The sequence below is a fragment of the Meriones unguiculatus genome (genome assembly GCF_030254825.1).
Source record: "Meriones unguiculatus strain TT.TT164.6M chromosome 13 unlocalized genomic scaffold, Bangor_MerUng_6.1 Chr13_unordered_Scaffold_28, whole genome shotgun sequence".
NCBI classification, from domain to species: Eukaryota; Metazoa; Chordata; class Mammalia; order Rodentia; family Muridae; genus Meriones; species Meriones unguiculatus.
The window spans coordinates 5,945,404-5,965,792 of NW_026843644.1; the positions used below are offsets into that span (position 1 = coordinate 5,945,404).

The 20,389-nt window shown below is 36.9% G+C and overlaps 1 protein-coding gene across 1 annotated transcript in view; it reads right to left on the bottom strand.

The window, feature by feature from the left end:
• Positions 1-3,487: 3,487 nt before the first annotated feature.
• The window catches only part of LOC110543603 (zinc finger protein 431-like), a 36,303-nt gene continuing 19,401 nt past the window's right edge, over positions 3,488-20,389 (bottom strand). Inside the window, exons 3-5 of the mRNA XM_060376059.1 lie at positions 6,627-6,753; positions 6,385-6,445; positions 3,488-4,764 (exon numbers count right to left, since the gene is read on the bottom strand). Of these exons, the coding sequence (XP_060232042.1) occupies positions 4,347-4,764; positions 6,385-6,445; positions 6,627-6,753 (606 nt within the window). The 3' untranslated portion in view covers positions 3,488-4,346. The remainder of the gene's footprint in view (positions 4,765-6,384; positions 6,446-6,626; positions 6,754-20,389) is intronic.

Consider the following 20,389-nt stretch of genomic DNA (forward strand, 5'->3'; position numbering starts at 1 on the left):
AAGTGGAGATATTTTTATAAAATGACCTATACTTGAATCAAGGAACAAAATTATAAAATAAGATATACAAAGGAACCATTTTTCTTTTAATGAACAGTACTAAATCTTCAAATGCTACAATTATTTACACCTGAAAAACATTTCTGCCATCAATAAGTGTTATTTTGCTTTAATATTATCTATTTAAAATGTTTTTGTGTATACAACTATGCTACGGTATATATGTGCCAGTGAGAGGACAACTTGTTATTTATTATCTACATCCCATATGTGAGTTCTCAAAATGGAACCCAAAGAGTCTTAGCCGGTGACCAAAATGGCCCTCATTTAGGTTGAAAAAAATTATGTATGTGCTAGTGTGTGAGTCTGCATATACAGCAGCAAACTGTAAAATTTATAATTAAAAGGTATAAATTTTTTAATATTTATACAAATATTAAAAAAATTGTAAGAGTGATAATTGCTACCCAGAGGTTGAGCTCAAATCATCAAGGTTAGCAACAACCAACTTTACCCACTAAGACAATTCTCTGACATTCACTTGTAGTTCTGAGAAAGTGTTAAGAACAAGTATTTACTCCTGAGAATGAAGTAACACATTTCAAACCAGGAAATCAGTAAATTATTTTCATTTGTTAAGAGCATTTATTATTCAAATCACATCATTTTCTTCCATCCTCAGATGACAATTTGTTTATAATCTGAATAGAATATAATATTGTATGAATATACTCTTTCAACTAAGTTTGAGTACCAATGAGTTCAGGGGGAAAGTTTGTGGTATGTAAAACTGGCAAAGTAACCTTGAAGATCGTGTAACAATGGCAAAAATAATCCCCAGTGTCACACACCCTTCATATATCTGCCATGACCTAAGATCCCTTACTTACATTACAGACACATAACATGCTTTTTTTGAAATAAATCTCGTTTCTGTTACATTATCTAATATCTCTAGATAATTCTCTTAGAAGGCAGTTCTTCAAGATGTGACATATAGTAAATATGGGAACATAAAGAAACATGGGACATCAAACAATATGTACATACATAAACACATACTATTGAACATTTTAACATTAATTAATTACTGACATTTAAGCAAGGCTGAAAGCAAAGGAATTTATGAAAACATTAAAAAAGTACCACGCTTTCTCAGAGACCCTTCCTTGAAAACTATGATCACACACTGCCTGACAGAAATAAGCAATGGACCACATAGATGATGATGGAGATCCCATTCTATACATTCCAGCAGAAAAATACCTATCACGAAGTAAATGCATTAGAACATGAACAGCCGCCACAGAAAGATTACCAGAACAGCCTAATAAACTTCTGTGAATGGATTTGCTACACATACAAAAAACTTCAATACCTACTCCAATGTCTCAAATTACTAACTATAACCACTGTTGGTGATCTCCTCCATTACATTTAAGCGAACATGGTAAATCATTTAATTCCTCCAAGGCTATAGTAAAAACAAATTTAAAAGTTTATTTTCTCAAAATTGAATACATTTACTAAATCCAAAGTCATCAAATCTTATAAACAAATAGGGTCGCTCTCTTCTATGAGTTCTTTTCTACTTCTCGATCTCAAGATATATAAAGATTTAAGATATTTACAGTACTAGAGACATGGCTTGTCAGTGAAGTTCATTCCCAGAACCTAGGTCAGGTTTTTACAATGTTCTATAATTCCTGTTACAAGAAGTTCATAAGGTCTGTTCTTCATGGAAACCAGAATGGACAGGAACATAAACTCAAAAAGACATACTGAGATCACATAACAGAAATTAAAGCAAATTCTTAAACTAATATGTTTACTCATGAGTGTGTTGTGTAGGCATTCATTCCTGGAACTCAGGTGTTGAGGCATCTACCAGTTTCTACAGAGTTTTTCTTCATAAAGTCCTTCATGTAATAGAAATCAAACATGTAGTTTTGAAGTCAGAGAAATGAATCCTCATTGTTGGAATCATTTGTGAATGTTTAGGAAAAGCAGCACTCTTGAAGAAGTATGTTACTTGGCGTGGGATTGATAGTTTCAACTGCATAGCATCTGTAATTGCCACTCTCTGCTTCATGCTGCAGGTTGAGGATGTGAGCTCTGAGCTTCCTGCTTTAGCCACCATGTATGACACTTGCGATTCCCATTTCACAGAGATCCCATATCCCACTGGATCCGTAAGGCAAAACCAACACATTTGGAAGTTGACATTGTGTTTTGTTACAGAAATAGCACTAATACACACACATAAATTTTATAACTGGATGATTTATTTCAAGTAATTGAAGAGAATTGAGAAATCTAAGAAGGTTACCTTACGGTTTAAATTCCTAGGCTTTTTTTCCATATCGACTTTTAATTGGAAACAAAAGAAGGATGGAAGGTCATAATGCATGAATACTTGTTAGAATTTTCCTCCCAAATAATCTCCTGTAATTGAATGCAAGTTAGTTGATCAAAAACCCTAACAAATCTTTTATCCTAACAGATTTTCTTGAGAATGAGTTATTTCAGGTTCTCAAAGACTACTGTGATATGCAAAGGCTTTAAGAAGTTGCTCACACACCAAAGCTTTTACTCTTCTATAACGGTACCATGAAGTGCAAAAGTTTACCATACTGATTGCATTCATAGGGTTTCTCTAGAAGATGACTTTTTCTTCTGATTTCAAAGACAATTCCATGAAAAGGATTTACCACATTGCTTATCAAGAGGGTCTTACTTCAGTATGTGTTCTTCTATGTATGTGAAGATAACTGCAGTAAGAAAAGGCTTTATCACATTGATTACATGTGTAAGGTTTGTCTCTTGAAGTTGACTTTGACATGCAAAATATGAAAGATTAATTTGTATGTTGGAACATGGTAAAAAAATTAATTCCTGTGTATTGCTTTTTAGATACCAGCCTCCACTAAATTTTAGAGTGACATTTTACATCAGGTGAAACCTTCAATGACATAAACAAATCCCATATCCCTAAATCATGACTGATTAAAAAATTAGTTGTAACACAGTACATATATTATGACTTTCAAGCTCAGAACCTCTATAACTTTCTGGTTTAATGGTTGGGTATTTATCAGAGATCAGTTCCCAAGAGTGTTATGTTACTAATCATTCAGTAGTTACTGGTGACAATAAATTTTTGTTATTTGCATTGACCTAGTGTTTGAGCTATTTTGGATTCAGCATACTGAAGAATACAAAGGCCTTACCATATTTCTTATATTCTCAGAATTTCTCTCCGGTATAAACTTTTATGATAATGAAGAATATAGATATGTACAAAGCCCTCATATTTTAACACATTTATAATATTTCTCTCGAGTAGGAATTCTTTCATGATGATGAAGAGTATACAAATGTAGAATAGCTTCACCATGTTAAATGCACTCAGTCTTTTTGTCCAATATGAATTCTTTCATGAATTTGAAGATGATTGTGAAGAGCAAGTTTTTACCACATTGGTTACATTCGTGAGGCTTCTTCCCAGTATGTGTTCTTTATCTCATAGGAGATTACTATTACATTGAAAGGCTTTATCGCATTGTCTTCTCTCCAGTGTGTACTCTTCAATGTACATGGATATTATTATGGCATTCAAAGACTTTGACACACTGGTTACATTAATAGGGTTTCACTGCATGAGGTGTTCTTGTTCAAGATGAATATTACATGAAAAGACTTTATGATATTGATTATATTCATAGATATTTCCTGCAACATGCATTTTTTTATAATTAGGAGATGGCTGTGTTGTACAAAGGTGATGCCATACTGATTACATTAATAAAGTGTTTTTTTTTTTTCTCCAGGGTAAGTTATGTTTTCAGAAATTACTCTGAAATGCATACACATTATCACGTTGGGTACATTCAAAAGATTTCTCTCCAGTATGTGTTCTTTTATGGACTACCAGATGACTGTTCAGTGCAACGGCTTTACCACGTTGGTTATATTTATAAGGTTTCTTTCCACTGTGGGTTCCTTTAGGTCTTAGGAAATCACTGTTACATGCAAAGGATTTACCACATTATTACATTCATTAGTTTTCTCTCCAGTGTGAGTTCTTTTATGTATTAAGAAAACATTCTTGTACGCAAAGGCTTTACCACACTGGTTACATGCATAGGGTTTTTCTCCAGTGTGAGTTCTTTTATGTACGAGGAGATCACTATTATGTGTAAAGGCTTTACCACACTGGTTACGTTCATAGGGTTTCTCTCCAGTGTGAGTTCTGTTATGTAATAGGAGATTATTGCTCTGTGCAAAGGCTTTACCACACTGGTTACATTCATAAGGTTTTTCTCCATTGTGAGTTCTTCTATGTCTTAGGAGATGACTATTACTTGCAAAGGCGTTACCACACTAGTTACATTCATAGGGTTTTCCTCCAGTGTGAGTTCTTTTATGTGATAGGAGATTATTCCTCTGTGCAAAGGCTTTACCACACTGGTTACATTCATAGGTTTCTCTCCACTGTGAGTTCTTCTGTGTCTTAGGAGATAACTATTACTTGCAAAGGTTTTTCCACATTGATTACATTCATGGGGTTTCTCTCCTATATGTGTCCTTTTATGACTTAGCAGATGACTGTTATTTGCAAAAGTGTTACCATATTGTTTTGATTCATAGCGATCCTTACCAGTATGCATACTTTCATATATGTGGACATTCCTGGGATGTGTAAAGACTTTGTCATATTGAGTATCTTCAGGGGGTTTATGTCCACTATGACTGTTTTCATACCTGCAAAGATAATTGGCACATATGAAAGCTTTATGACATTCATTACACTGATGAATCTAATTGTCCATGTCATATAATTTTACAATTTGGTTTAAAGGTAAATAGGAATTACATCTTGAGTTTTCATCATTATTTTTACGTTCTTGGTGTTCTCCTTCTCTAGGGATTGTTTTGCATATTTGAAAATACCTGTGATAGTAAAAATTTTCACCTGGCTCATCTTTATATCATACTTTTTTCTATAAGATATTTTACCACAGATTTGTAGAAAATTGCAAGACCTCAGAGCTTTATCACAATGGCTGGATTAATAAATTTCCCTATACTGTGCTCCATGGTAAGTTGGCAAAGATAACTGTGACAAACAGAAGAATTTTTATATTCCTAAAACTACATTTTCTGATGTGTGATTTTGTGCGAATTCCTAATGAAGTTGAATTGATGTTTGTGTATATTGTGTGAAAGTGTGTCAATGTGTGTGAATGCTGATTGCTGAGCCAGCAGAGAGCTAAGTGCTGACCAGATTGCAGAATTGCTCTTTTTATGGCCCATTACCTGTCCTATATTTTGTAGACATTTGTCCATCCTTACTTATCTATTGTAAATAATAAAGAGCTGACAACTGATAGCAGGGGACAAAATGGAGACCAGAGCTTCTGAGTGAGAGAGGATTGCTGGGAAGAGGAAATCAAATGACAGGCGATTCACCAGCAGGACACTGAGGGTAACAGATGGACATGAACCTGAACAAAGAGGTACAGCTGGACATGTATTGGGACACTGTGCTAGGTTCATTTGAGTTAGGGAAAAAGAGGGTTCAGAATCTGCCTAAATTGCCTAAGCTGTAAAATATTAAAAAAGCCTTTGTGTCATTATTTGTACTGCTTGCATCTCTGAATACCCCATATAAAGCATAATAGGTATCACCTTTTAAACATCTACTCAAAATGGGGAATACTATATATTTTATTTGTTCTGGGTGGTACATTGTTTCTTTCAATAAACCTATACTAATATGACTTGTATTCAGTATGATATATGATAGACCTATTAAAAGAAAATTAATAAATGACATGGTTTTATGTTGCATTTACACATTTGATTTGTGTTCATCATAGACATGTGCTATAGGGATTATGGTTTTTCCACAACAACATTCTTGACTCTAAAAAACTGCACTTCTCACAAAACTTAGCAACATAACTATAAGTACATGAGTAATCCCAGCTTTACTATGGACTAGTTTATTAGTATAATGTTTTGGACATACTTTCATCACCTATTTAATGTGAATACCTTTGGCAATATCTAAATTATAGGAGATTAAACAAATTGCAGATTCTACCTTACAGTGTTAACAAGGCTATGATTTAAACACTGATCTTGTGTAAGGTATGATTTCCATGTATTCTTTGTTAGAGGAGTGCCTTGCAAACACACATCAAATACCTAACATGGAGGTACATGGTTTAGTAACAAGTTAGTAATCCTCAATAAATACACTTAAAACAGTTCATTGACACTGTTCTTTCTTTTTCAAATATGTCTTTAATATGTCTTCCAGGACATACTAAAATTTTCACAGAACCATATTCACATCAGCTTACAGATGAATATTACCTTGCATGTCTTCTAGAACTTTGACAATGCTCTTCAACATTATGACCTTCCCAATTATAACCTAAAATATATTAAAAGAAAATGTATGATTTATTATTGGAAATAAGGCTAAATTTAGGTCATGATATTGGTTCAATCAAAGAACCATTGACCTCCTTCATCCCCAGAAGAAATTACAATAGCGTCCCAATAATGAATATTTTCCCCATATATGAAAAAGTAAAGAAAATTAATTGCTCTACCTATAGCAGTGAGGTTCCCGTAGGTCTCCAGCATCACATCTTTGTAGAGATTCCTCTGGGAAGGATTCAGCAAAGCCCGCTCTTCTCGAGTGAAGTTCACATGCACATCATTGTAGGTCAATGTACTCTGAAATATCCGTACATGTGTACAACAGAAAGCATGATACTTAGAATACTGGAAACATATACTTCATTTACAACATTTTCACAAAATTCTGTTGTTTCTTCTGCTTGTTTTCTGACACAAAATTTCTAATGTAATACCTAACTCCTTTCAGTAGGAAACTGTATAGTGAGGTTCACCTCTCTAATTTCTGTATCTTTTAATAAGGATATATACTTTCAAGAGAAATGCCAATTAAGAAAGAGAGAAAGTATAAAGATCAACAGTAGTAGGCCCACATAAGAGAAATAGTATAAACGATTCCTGACTCTAATAACAATGGACAAGCTGGGTGTATTTTCTGATGTCTTTAATTGCAAAATCATTAGGCGACAGAGTCAGGATTATCTCATAAAGCTGGATGCTATGCAATAAGTTCCAGGACACTCAGAGGTACATAATAAGACCCTGAATATTCTGCAAAAATTGATCAAACAAAAAAGAAAGAACTTAAAAATCTTCTTCAAGTTTCTACAAAGAGTTATACATTCTCTCCAGTTCAGTATATATGTCTAGAAACCTGAAGTGCCTCATTTTAAACTGTAACATTAGTATGATCTTGCTAAAATGAAATATATCATTGAACACTTACAAAGGACAGATGAAAATTTTAGTAATGTAAATGTTGATAATAATAAGCAACATGGGAGATGGAGGTATGGCTCGGTGATTAAGAACACTGTTCTTCCAGAGGACCCAGAGTAAATTCCCAGCACCCACATAAGAGCTCATAGCTGTCTGTAACACAAATATACTCAATAAAAATACTCAAAAACCAAATCCAAGAACACATCAAAGATATACATGATGAACCCATAGGCTTCATCTCAGGGATATAGGAATGGTTTGACATTCATGGTTCCATCAATGTAATCCACCATATAAACAAACTGAAAGTATCAAAAATCACATGATAATCTCATTAGATGAGAAAAAGACTTTGCAAAAATCCAACATTCCTTCCTGTTAAAAGACTTGGAGAAATCAGGCATGCAAGGAATCAAGCACATACTTAACATAATAAAGGCAGTAAAATGCAAGCTGATATTCAACATCAAATTATTTGAAGAGAAACTTTAAGAAATTCCACTCATATGAGGTACAGGACAAGGATGCCTCCCCTCTCCATATCTCTTTAATATATTTCTTAATTCCTAGCCAGAGCAATAAGACAACTGAAGGTTATCAAGGAGATACAAAGCAGAAAGGAAGAAGTATCACTATTCAAAGATGACTTACTAGCATACATAGGTGACCCAAGAAATTCTACCAGAGAATTCTTACAGTTGATATACACTTTCCACAAAGTGGCTGAGAATACAATAAACTAAAATTTCACTAGCCCTTCTGTATACAAATGAAAGAAAAAATTGGGCTGAGAATGAAATTTGGGAAACAACACCCTGAACAGTAGCCACAAACAGTATAAAATATTTTGTTGTAACTCTAACCAAGCAAGTGAAAGACCTCTAAGACTAGAATTTCAAGTATTCAAAGAAAGAAACTGAACATATCAGAAGATGGTAAGATCTCCCAAAATCATGGATATATAGGATTAACATAGTAAAAGAGCATTCTTTAAAAAACTTCAGTCTACAGGTTCAATCCATTTCCCAAAAACATTCCAACATAATTCTTTACAGACCTTGAAAGAGCAAACATTAACTTCATATGGAAAAATAAAATACCCTTGATAGCAGACCAATCCTGTAAAATTGGAATAAGGACACAGAAATAAACCCACACTCCTACTGGAATTTTACTTTCAACAAAGATAAAATCATATAATGGGAAAAAAGACAGCATTTCAACAAATGGTGGTGGTGCAACTATATGTCTGCATGTAGAAAAATGAAAATAGACCCTTTGTATCACTCTGCAGAAACTCAAGTCCAAGGGGATCAAAGACCTTGACATAAAACCAGAAACTCTAAATCATTTAGAAGACAAGGTGGAGAAAAATTTGGAACTCATTAACACGGGAGATAATAGAACAAGAACAGCACAGGATCTAAGATCAACAATTCATAAATGGGATCTCAAGAAACTGAAAAGCTTCTATAAGTCAAAGGACACTATCACTCAAACAGCAGTCAACAGTTTGGGAAAATATCTACATCAACCCTACATCAGACAGAAAGATAATATCAAAAATATACAAAGAACTTAGGATATTAAACACTAACAAATCAAATAATCCAATTTAAAAATGGGGTTCAGAGCTAAACTGAGAAGCCACAAGAGAGGAATCTCAAAAGCCATAGAAGCACTTAAAATGATTGAAGTCCTTGGACATCACACAAATGGAAATCAAAATGACTCTAAGATTCGATCTTACACCACTCAAATGACTAAGATAAAAAACTCAAGTAACAACACATTCTGGTGAGGATGTGGAGAAAAGGGAACTTTCCTCCACTGCTCATGGGAGTGTAAACTTGTACAACTTCTCTGAAATCAATCTGGTACATTCTCAGAAAACTGGTAAGAGTTCTACCTCAATACCCAGCTATACCACTCCAGGGAATATATCCAAAAGATGGCCCATTATAGAACAAGGACATTTTTTCTACGATGTTCAGACCTGTTTTATTCATAACAGCCAGAAACTAAGGAATGGATAAAGAACTTCTAGTACATTTACACAATGGAATACTACCCAGGTATTAAAAATAAGAAATCATGGAAATTGCAGGCAAATGGATTCAACTAGAAAAGATCATCCTGAGAGAGTTAACCCAGACATAGAAACACATAGTTTGTAAACTGATATTAGACCTATAGTACAGGATAACCCTAATACAATCCATATACCCAAAGAAGCTAAGAAACAAGAAGGGTCCATGGGAGGTTGCCAGAATGTCACTCATAATAGAAAACAGAACAGATAGAAGAAGTAGATAAAGAGAGCGAACTGGCCAGAAGTTGAAATGGGGAGGGAAACAAATGTGGGCATCAGATGTGGGAAGAATTGTAGTAGGAGGTGAGAGGGCTGAGAACAAGAAGGGAAACTGAGAGGGGCATCTCTTTGACAAGCTGGAGTCATTTGACAGGGAAGGTTCCAGAGAGGATATGGGTGTGACTCTCACTGAGACTCCTAATGGAGGGGCAGAGGAAAGAGACATGGAAACTGAAGTGACCACCTCCTATCAGACAGGACTAGTGGAGAGAGGGAACAACAACTGAATCACAAAAATCATGATCTAAAAATTACTCTGCCTACAAGAAGTTTAGGGATAATGAGGGAATAAAGATTGAGGGAAAGTCCAACCAATAATTGGGCCAACCTGAGACCCACCTTACACTAGAGAGCCAGCCAATAAAACTGTAAATGTTGCTTTACTGTACTTGTAGAAAAGAGCCTAAACATGCCTGTTATCTCAGAGGCTCCACCTAGCAGCCAATGGAGACAGATGCTGGGATTTGCAACTAAGCATGGGGTAGATCTCTGTTATCTTATGGAAGTACTAGGAGAAAGATGGGAGAACCTGGGGGGATAGAAAGCCACAAGAAGACCAACAGAGACAAATAATCCAGATCCAGGGCCGGGGGCTTACAGAAAATGTGACATCAACTAAGGAGTATGTTCTAAACCTAGTCCTCTTGAACTTATCTGTACTGTTCAGGGCTTGGTCCATGTGGTTGAATGGCAATTGAAGGGGACTGTTTCTAATATAAACTCTATTGCCTGCTATAGATCCTCTCCCCCTGTCAGGGGTGTCTTGCCTGGCCTTAGTGAATGAGGATATGCTCAGTCCTGACGTGACTTGATATGCTGCAATTGGGTGATACAGGGAGAGTAGGGTTCCCTTTTTCTGGGTGTGGAGAAAGAAGAATGAGGGTGGGTTGAAAGCAGAGGAAGGAGGGATTACCCGATGGATGTGAAGTGAAAAAACAAAGTAATTTCTTTAAAAAAATTAATACAATCAGAGAGAGACAGTGGGCTTGAGAGGGGATAAGGGAGGGGGCTATAGCTGGGATACAAAATGAAAGTAAAACATAAAAGAGAAAAAATAATATTTATACATTCTCTGAAAAATGCAGAGTGAAAACTGGCAACATGACCTTGACCATCAAATTAGAATGTTCAAAATGAACCCCCAAAAGTGTCATCAAGTTTTCATATAATATATGTCACAGCCTAAGAAAACATAGTCATATTACACACATACAAGTTTTTTTTGAAATAAATCTCATTGTTGTTGCAATATCTAGAACCTCTAGAAAATTCTCTGACAAGGCAGACCTTCAGCATGATGTGCCATATAGTAACAAATGAGGACATAAAGACGCATGTAACTTCAAAGAATACATACATACATACATTCTATTAAGCATTTTAATATTAACATTGGCAAAATATGCTGACAAAACAGAAAACATTGGGGGTACATCTTCCATCCTTGCACTTGTACTCAGAAAGCTGACACATGAGAATAAAGAATTCAAATGTAGCCTTGACTAATTACTAACATCCAAGCCAGGTTTGAAAACAAAAATCACCATCTAAGAAATCAGTCCCGAATTTTTAGTTCTCCCTTACTTATTTTAGATCATGAGCAGGATAAGAAATATCTGAGGCCAAATTACCACACAAATGACCTCTAGCTTAATTATTCATGGAGTCTATTTTCCACTGAAATCCTATCACCTCCCCTTCCTATGTATGTACACTCAACATTCTAAACTTCCAGGTCCTACAGGAAGTGCCAATTAAGGTTTGGACTTTTGCCATCTCAAGTCCTGAAACTTTCCACATTCCTCTAAAAAGAACATTCTCAGGTCTTTCCAGGAGCAAAGACACTTTTGATTTAACTTTTTTTTTCTACTAACTTACTACTGTGCTGCTGTGATTGAATCACCTAACCACAAACATCTCAGGTGATGAATGGGTTTACTTGTTTGGTCCTGTCAGACGACAGTCCATCATATTGGAAGCATAGGATAGAAATTCAAGTTTCAAGAAAACTTAGGCAAAAACCATGGCAAATATTTTTTCCTGCCTTGCTCTCGTTTCTTCATCGTCTCATGCTCAGCTAGCATTCTTGTCCAGCTCAAGGCTGCTGGCTGAGGGATACTGCCACCCTCAATTGAAGATCCTTCTATAAAAATGTCAGTCAACACAGTCTCTCACTTTCACAGAAACCAGCCATTTTCTTATTACTTTATATATTTTTTCACTTTATATTCTTCTTACAGCTCGTAGTCCTCTTTTCTAGGTATCATCCTCCCACCCACTTTGCCTACTCCTCCTCCCCTTCTTCTCAGGCAAGGGAAGCCTCCCCATAACAACTCTACTCATCACGTTAAGTTGCATGCGAAATAAGTACATCTTCTTCCACTGAGGCCAGACAACACAGCCCAGTTAGGGCAAAGTGATTCATAAACAGGCAACTGTGTCCATGTCACACATAGTGCCCATTTCAAATGCTAGGTGACAGACATGAAGACAAAGCTGCCCATCAGCTAAATATGTGTAGGGTGCCTAGGTCCAGTCCATGCATGCTCTTTGGATGCCATTTTATGATGGCATGCTGCCAACTGAATTTACCATGTGAAAAAAATTCAGAATTCTCAGCAGGATTATGAAGATGTATTAAACACACAGACAAAGTATGACTTCTGTACTTACTTTACAATGACAATGATGAAAACTGTGCACAATTTTGTGAAAGAATTAAGAAAAAATGACAAGAATATAAGCCCAAATATATAGTCAAGATTTCAACAAGATACCTAAGGAAACTCAACCAAGAAAAAATGTGAAGTAGACCAATGTTACCTATGATTGTAAACACACAGAAATTAAATAAACACAAACATCACCACTCCCACAAAATAACTCAAAGTGACCCCTACACTGTTCAAATTACCTTCTAGATATAACTGATTCTTTTTCAAAGAAAGTCCCCATGCTCTAGACCTCTCTCTGTAAATGGAGGTCACCATAAAGGTGGGCTATGGGGCTATAGTTCATGGCCCCCTAATGATTGAAGGTAAACCCAGTCCTACTGATTCCCATAAACAAAACAATGTGAAATAGTAATTTTATGTCTCGTTCTTGCCACATGTATTTCAGCACAAGACATGAAATCTGTACTACGTGACTGCATAACAGCATGTACACTTGAGACATCTAACACCATGTATACTTGAGACATCTCTGCAACTCAGAAACTCCTTTTAACCATGGAATTGAGTTCCTTAAGTCACATCACTGTGGTTCCTGTTAGTGGAAAGGTAAAAGGATGATAATTAAATATTGCTGAAGTCTGATCCACATTTCTTCCTTGACACCATTTTGTACCCTATTTGTAAACTTGTAACATTTATCACAAAACAACTGAATAAGGAAACAAGGTTTAAAACTTCCAGAAACCTGACCTTCATTTTTTTTCAAGCTGTCTTCCTACTGCACACACAATAGAAAAATCACTATATCTCTCAAATGAGTAATTTTTAAAACTCTGTTGTTTATAGCCTTTAACTTGAGAATTTAGGAATTTTAACCAAGAGGAAAGCAAAGCCATGCATATGGAGAACAATAGATTGTGATCAATGTAAATTGAGCCAACAACACTTGTCTCAAATATTTTTCTAAGAATGAAGATGCAGCTATTCTAGAATATCCACCACCAGGAAGAACGTATGCCACACACAATTAAATGGTTAATTAAAAAAATTTTCTTTAATAGTACCATATATCTAGTTCTAGTTAATGCTATAAGAGAAGATAGCCTAAAACTGATTTTGTACTCCATACATGCAGTCCTCTTTAAGTCTCTACTATGTTCCAGGTTATATATGAAACAATTTCAATATAGATTACAGAGTTCAAGTGTAGCCACTGAGCCACTTGAGCGATTTACACAACAAACATATTCTTAGAATGATTTATGTACTCCACTCTCCTAATACAGCAGGTCATTACTCAGTGACATGGTATAAGTGAGAGGTCTCAGAGGTTTCAAATTTTCAGAAAAGTAGAAGGCAGAAAATGTAAAAGCTAGGATGGGAAAGTTTGGCATAAGCTATGTCTTATCCTAAGTAAGCTTCTTAAGAAGTATAGCATATTGCATACTACCTGGGGAAAAATGGAAGGAGATGGGAAATATCTGAGTTGATCAGAAACACTCATACAATGGCATAAAACCATGAGGAGTCTAATAAAACAACACTGCACAAGGGGAACACAGGATCTCAAGAACATGATTTACCAAGACCACAGTGACTTTGGAACTGATGAGGGTATCTCCATGTGTTGCACAGAGCTGGGTTCTCAGAATCAGAGGCAAGCCCTCCTTAAATGCCCTGACCCTGAAGATCACCCTATTGCTGGTTTTAGAAAAACAAAAACAACAACAAAAAAACCACTGCTTTATTTTAAATACCTCAGAATCTGGGGGCAATCTCCCAAAGCCTAGGCCACAGGTTGTACTGGCACTGCCAAGCATATTTGAGGACTTTGAGAAGAAGTTAAATGATTCTACATACATGAGGCTCTTGGGGAAAGCTTTATTTGATAAGGGCATCCCTCAACACAATAGGGCTTTCCCTGTTCAATTGGTTTTCACTAGATGTCTTCCACATATGACAGAGCTATGCTTTTGGTTTTCAAGAAAAAAAAAACTGCAACTTTATGGTACACCAGTCTTTAATTGCCCCAGGCTGACCCAGTCGGGAGTCCCTCACCCATGGGAGAATTAGGCGTTCAGATATCAGGTTAGACATAGGTAGGCGAAATGACAGAGACCACACCACGTAGTGTTGGTTTGGATCCACTTCACTTTACTAAAGTCAAGCCAACACTTATATAGTGATTACATAAAGAAGCACCTGAAGTTGACATATTTCCCAGAGCATTCAGACTTTTTACCAACAATATAAAGTTTACATTTTAACTGAAAGAATAACCTGGTAGAAGCAGTGTCTACAAAAAATCTTGGCCTAAAAGCTTTTAATCAAAGCAAATACAAAACCTTAAACTAGTGGTGTTTACGCCGTTTACTGCTACTAAATAGTGAGTGGAAGGCCAGGGGCTGTCATTGCTCTCTGAACCAAGTTGGCTAAAGATTTACAACCCCCCTAGAGTTAAGCACGGAGGGGAATTCCTCCTGTTTGTCTTGCTAAAGATTTAAAATCTTTCCTTAGAGACAAGATGCTGGAGCTAGCCTATCCGCAAAACTCATAGTACAATATAAAACTCTCTGACCTCCTATGTTTGCCTATCTTCTTTTTGCCTCATCATAAACACCTGTGTTTGGTAATGATGTTATAGTAGTTTTACCGCAGTGGGAATATCCAGAGCATTTATCCTAACACATCCTGATTAAACATTTTCTTTAGAAAGCCCTAAAACTCTTGTCGTTTTACTACCTATGTTTGGTTTTTCCAAAAGCAATTCCTGATGCTGAATCTGATTTATTACCTCTCCTAAAATTTTATTTTCCTTCTACTCTTATTTGCTAAAGCTTTTAGTAATCTATTAGTAATGTTTTCTTGAATAAATAATTGTGCTGTTCCAGGAATCATAGAGAAACAGCAAAAAGGCTCATCGATACAATCTTGCAACTGCATAAGCGTGGGACTTTCAGAATATGTCTTTTTGGCTTAGATGGCCATGTTAGGGTTCTTGCTAGGGACCTCCAGGAAGAATATTTCCGAAGAAAAGTTATCTCCCACCTAGTAGCACAATCTATTGATATGCTACACAGACAACACTGGAGAGGGTGTAGCATTTAATGTTGGCTGTGAGTATGTAATGGCAATTAAACAAGTTGTTAGATGCTTTGACATGGAGATGGGCCAATGGTTGGTATGAATCAGGGCTGAATTCTTGGTTATGGTTGGAGACAAATTTGTTGAATATTTACTTGAGCAAATATGTGTTTTCTAGCATCCTAATCTCTAACAGGCCTGCTTGTCATATTACTTATCTACTTAGCCCTTTGCTAAACTCTATGTGGTGTGATTTTCTGTCACCTAAATATTGGCAAATCACTTACATCAACAATTCTACTCATTTACATCACAGCTTTATAATGAAGTGCTACTCAACACATGTTATTTACAACCTCCACAAAATTAACTACAAAGGAATCTTATACCTGAATGTTAAATGCCAAGGTCAGAACTTGTAATAGATACTAGAATCTAGGCCTCTCTGAGTTTTCACACTACCAAGGACATTTCTATGATCAAGCCCCTGCTGCAAATACTTTGTGAACATGCAACCCCATATTGTGTAAGGAGGCAGCCTCCAGAGCCCCAGCCCTCTCTAAGCAGCTCTTCCATTTTACTAGCAAGATTAAACTAACTACACATTCCCAAGCTTGCAACGCCATCTCCCACTCAACCCCTTGAAACATTTTCCTAATTGTCAGTTAAGTGGTGAAACTTGCTGTTCCCTTAACCAATGTGCCTAAATTGCAAAAATATATCACTTACAAAGCCCTGCCTTATTACGGACAGAGCACTCATGTCTTTGTTTCTTTATCACCTTGAGCTCCAGAACACATGTCAAGGGATATAAATGAAGGGCCTTGGAATCCAGACCAAATGTCTTGGAAAACAGTTAAAGACCTTGAGCCCAGTGACGTGGATCAACACAGCCTCCAACAGAAACTCCCTTGCCTAACCCACAATGTTAAAATTTAATTGGATGACCCCAGGACTCACCAAGGGGCCCTCCCCTTGTGGATTTAACTCTTTAAATATACAATAAAGCTTAATCTGGGTCACCGTGCAGATCCTGAACTGGTTGCCTCCCTGAGCTCAGAAAATAAAGATTTCATTTTAAACTTCTGTTCCGGAAATGAGTTTTCTCTGCTCCCAACCAATATAGTCAAGATATTCAGATGCTCTGCTCTGTTCAGGGCTAGAAAAAGGAACATCTCCCATGGCTGATTCTGGCTGCTGGTTCCCACCCAGCCTAATGAAAGACCCTACCCAGCAGCTCCTGTCATTCAGCCTCCTGCTCCACCAGGATGGGGTCACTGATGACAAACTCACCACGTTGCATCTTTGGAAATTGTCTGAAATCCCCTCACAGCACACAGCAGCTGCGCTCATACCAGAGCACACCAGCCATTCAATCCAGCTCAGCTATAGAGAAAACATGCACCATGGCGTCAGGAAGAACCGGCCTTTTCCTCAAATGGAGCGATGGAAGATCCTGATTGGCCAGTGAATCTTGAGTGACATGAGCACCTCCCTTAGGTTTAGACTGTACTGAAGGGACAAGGCTTAGTGATCTATGGCTCAGGCTTTCCTTTCAGTACCAAATCTTCAGATCTACAGAGATTTGCATTTCATCATCATTTGTGCCTGTCCTCCCCTAGCTTACCCTATGTCTTCCAGCATTCAGGATGCAATATCCCTCTTTCTGCTGGAATCAAGGTGGATATTGCACAACTGTTATTCAACCTGTAGCAGAATGAACAGTCTGTCCCACAGGTGGAAGGGTGCTAAGAGTATTAAGAATTAGAGAGAGATTTTAGAAAATGCAAGGAGATTTTTGTTCTGTGAATTCATGCTGGGGTTAGGTAAACTGCAGCCACTTTTTTCCTGGAAGATAAGAGACAACACAGGAGAAAAAACAGCAGGAAAAACATGACACATTGGAGTACTAGTATCAGGTAAAAATTCTTCTTCAATGGGAAGATGAAGAAAACAGAAAGCTGTACTAGTGAAGGCTCTACACATAAAAAGAACTGACAGAATAAATTTCTCTGTGTATGTATACAGTTTATATATATATATATATATTACACATACACACACATACACACACAGATATATATATTATGATTTGATATTTTGAGACAGGGATTCTATTTTAGCATTCGCTGTCTTGGACTAGATCTGTAGACTAGGCTGACCTTGAACTCCCAGAGACTGGCCAGCTTCTTCCTGCCAGAGGACTGGGATTCAAGGCCTGTGCCACCAAATCCATCTCAGATTTTCTGTTTTATTTTTTTAAGACCGAGTTTCATTGTGTAGGCCTGTCTGTGTTGGACTCTCTTTGTCAACCAGGCCAACATTGAACCCACAGAGAAAAGCCTGTGTCTGCCTTTCATGTGCCTAGATTAAAGGCTTGTCCAAGCATGGCTGGCAAGACCTTAGGCTTTTAAGTATTTGTTTAAGGGAGGGTTTCTTATATAATTAACTTTTTATGAGATTTCTGAGGGGGTGGATGAGGGGACCTCTGATTATTATTATCTGTGTGTATCTGCATGCACAGTCATTAAATCAGACATTGTTGCCATCCTCACAGACCTTAGATCAGAGCTTTTATTCTTATGCTTAAGAAATTGTATTTTATTTTTTTAGAAAAACATCTTCCAAGGCAGTGAGTTCTGTGCTGAGCATCACTTGTACTGTGGGTCTGGTCCTCTGAGGACAAGGAATCATATGAAAAAAGAGAGAGTATGAGTATCACCTGGAGATTTGATCACAAGAAACAAATACATCTGGGCACAGGGTCTTTTATGAGACTGTATCTCCAATCAAGGACCATGTATGGATATAACCTAGAACCCCTGCTCAGATGGAGCCCATGGTAGCTTAGCATCCAAGTGTGTTCTCTAGTAAAGAGTACAGGGACTATTTCTGACATGAACTCAATGGCTGGCTCTTTGAACACACCCCCTAAGGGAGGAGCAGCCTTGCTGGACCTCAAAGGTGGACATTGCAACCAGTCCTTAAGATACCTGATAAGCTAAGGTCAGATGGAAGGTGGACTTGGAAAGGTGCATGGAGGAGATGAGGGAGGGTGGGATTGGAAGTGAATGAGGGAGCAGGCTACAGTTGAGATAAAAAGTTGATAAACTGTAAATGATATTAAAAAATAAAATAAATTAAATTAAAAAAAACAGATTGCAGATCTCAACAGGAGAATCTCAGATGGCTGAGAAACACTGTTCAGGTTCAGCATCCTTAGCATTTAAGGAAATGCAAATGAAACTACTTTGAGCTTTAATTTTATACATCAGAATGGTGAGGTTTAACAGGACAAGAGACAGCTCACTCATACTGACAAGGGTGTTGGAGAAGGGGATCACTCCTCCCCTACTGGTAGGAGGGCAAACAAATATACCCAACATTGTATTTTCTCAGGCAACTGGGTTGTTGTCCCAGAAGGTCCGTATGGAGATGCCTAAAAGCCCAGGCTCATGTTAGGCAGAGCCTTGCTCTCTGAAAAATAACAGGGCCAACTGGGGAGGAGAGCTTACACACAGTGCTTTGAAGGTTGAGAGGTGGACCAAATGCAGGCTGAAAGACTTCTGCCTTATGTTTTATTCTCTTTGGGGTGACACAGTATTGTACAGGCTACAGAAAGAGAAACCTAGACATGAACCCAGGATAAAAACCCTTCCACCTAAAATCTGTACTGCTTGCAAGATGTAAAGGGGGCACGGTGGCACAAAACTTGCTTGAGTGGTGGCAAGCATTTGTATGCATGTGTCAGCACCAGGTCCTCTGCTGAGATGTCATGGCTTTTAGCTCAGTACTTCTGTGGGACTCCTAACATTAGGAACAAGTGTAGCTTTGACTCTCTCACCTGCGCTTGAGATTCTTTTTCCCCTATTAGGTTCCATTTCCACCCTCAGTGTGAGGTCTGTTTGTCTTGTCTTTTTTGTATCTTGTTTGGTCTTGTTTGGCAGTCCTATCTTGGAAGCCTGTTCTTTTCTGAAAAGGATGCAGAGGTGAGGGAGTGGATCTGGGGAAGAAGGGAGGTATGCCAGAAGTGGGAGAAGTAGAGGGAGGGAAAACAGTGGTCAGAATATATTATATGAAGGAATAATCCTTTTCAATTAAAAAGCATTAAATCACTTTTCCTACCTAAAAATGCAAAGAAGAGAAGCAATCAAAGAGAAGTGAAATAGTGAAGACGAGGAAAACACAACCATGACATACAGTTATTGTTCTGTGTGCATAGAGGGAAAGCATCACTCAGGAATTTAACAAGCTTATTCTTTAGTCCAATCTAGATCTGTGAAATCAGAAATTTTGCTCTCAACAATGTGAAATATATATCATGAAGGTAAAAAAAAAGGTAATTTTCTGTTGTTATGTGGAATTACAAGGGTCTCTGCTCACTTAATTCCAAAAGAGTACTCTTTCATCTCTATAATAAAAACCAAAGATTGAAGATGGAGAGATAACTCGGCAGATAAGAACACTCTGTTCCTTCAGAGGTCCTGAGTTCAATTCTCAGCAACCACATTTATCACAAATATCTATACTGAGATCTGTTGCCCTCTTCTGGCATGCAGGCACACATGCAGACAGAACATTAATTAAATCAATAAAATCTTTAAAAAAAACAAAAAAACAAAGTTTGTATAATATTCACAATAATAGAAATAAATACATAATGTTATACACTATACATTAACTATATAATACATTAAGTATATACAAACTGATATTTTAAAATACTAACTGAACATGTTTTCCCAATAAAAATAAAAGTGTTACCATCTAAGGCAGGGTAGCTGATCAGAACAAAACTATGAAAAGTGTCACTTGTCTAAGACTATTACATTTTTACTCAACTGTAATTTATTGTCATTATTTGAATCCAAACAAAACAAGT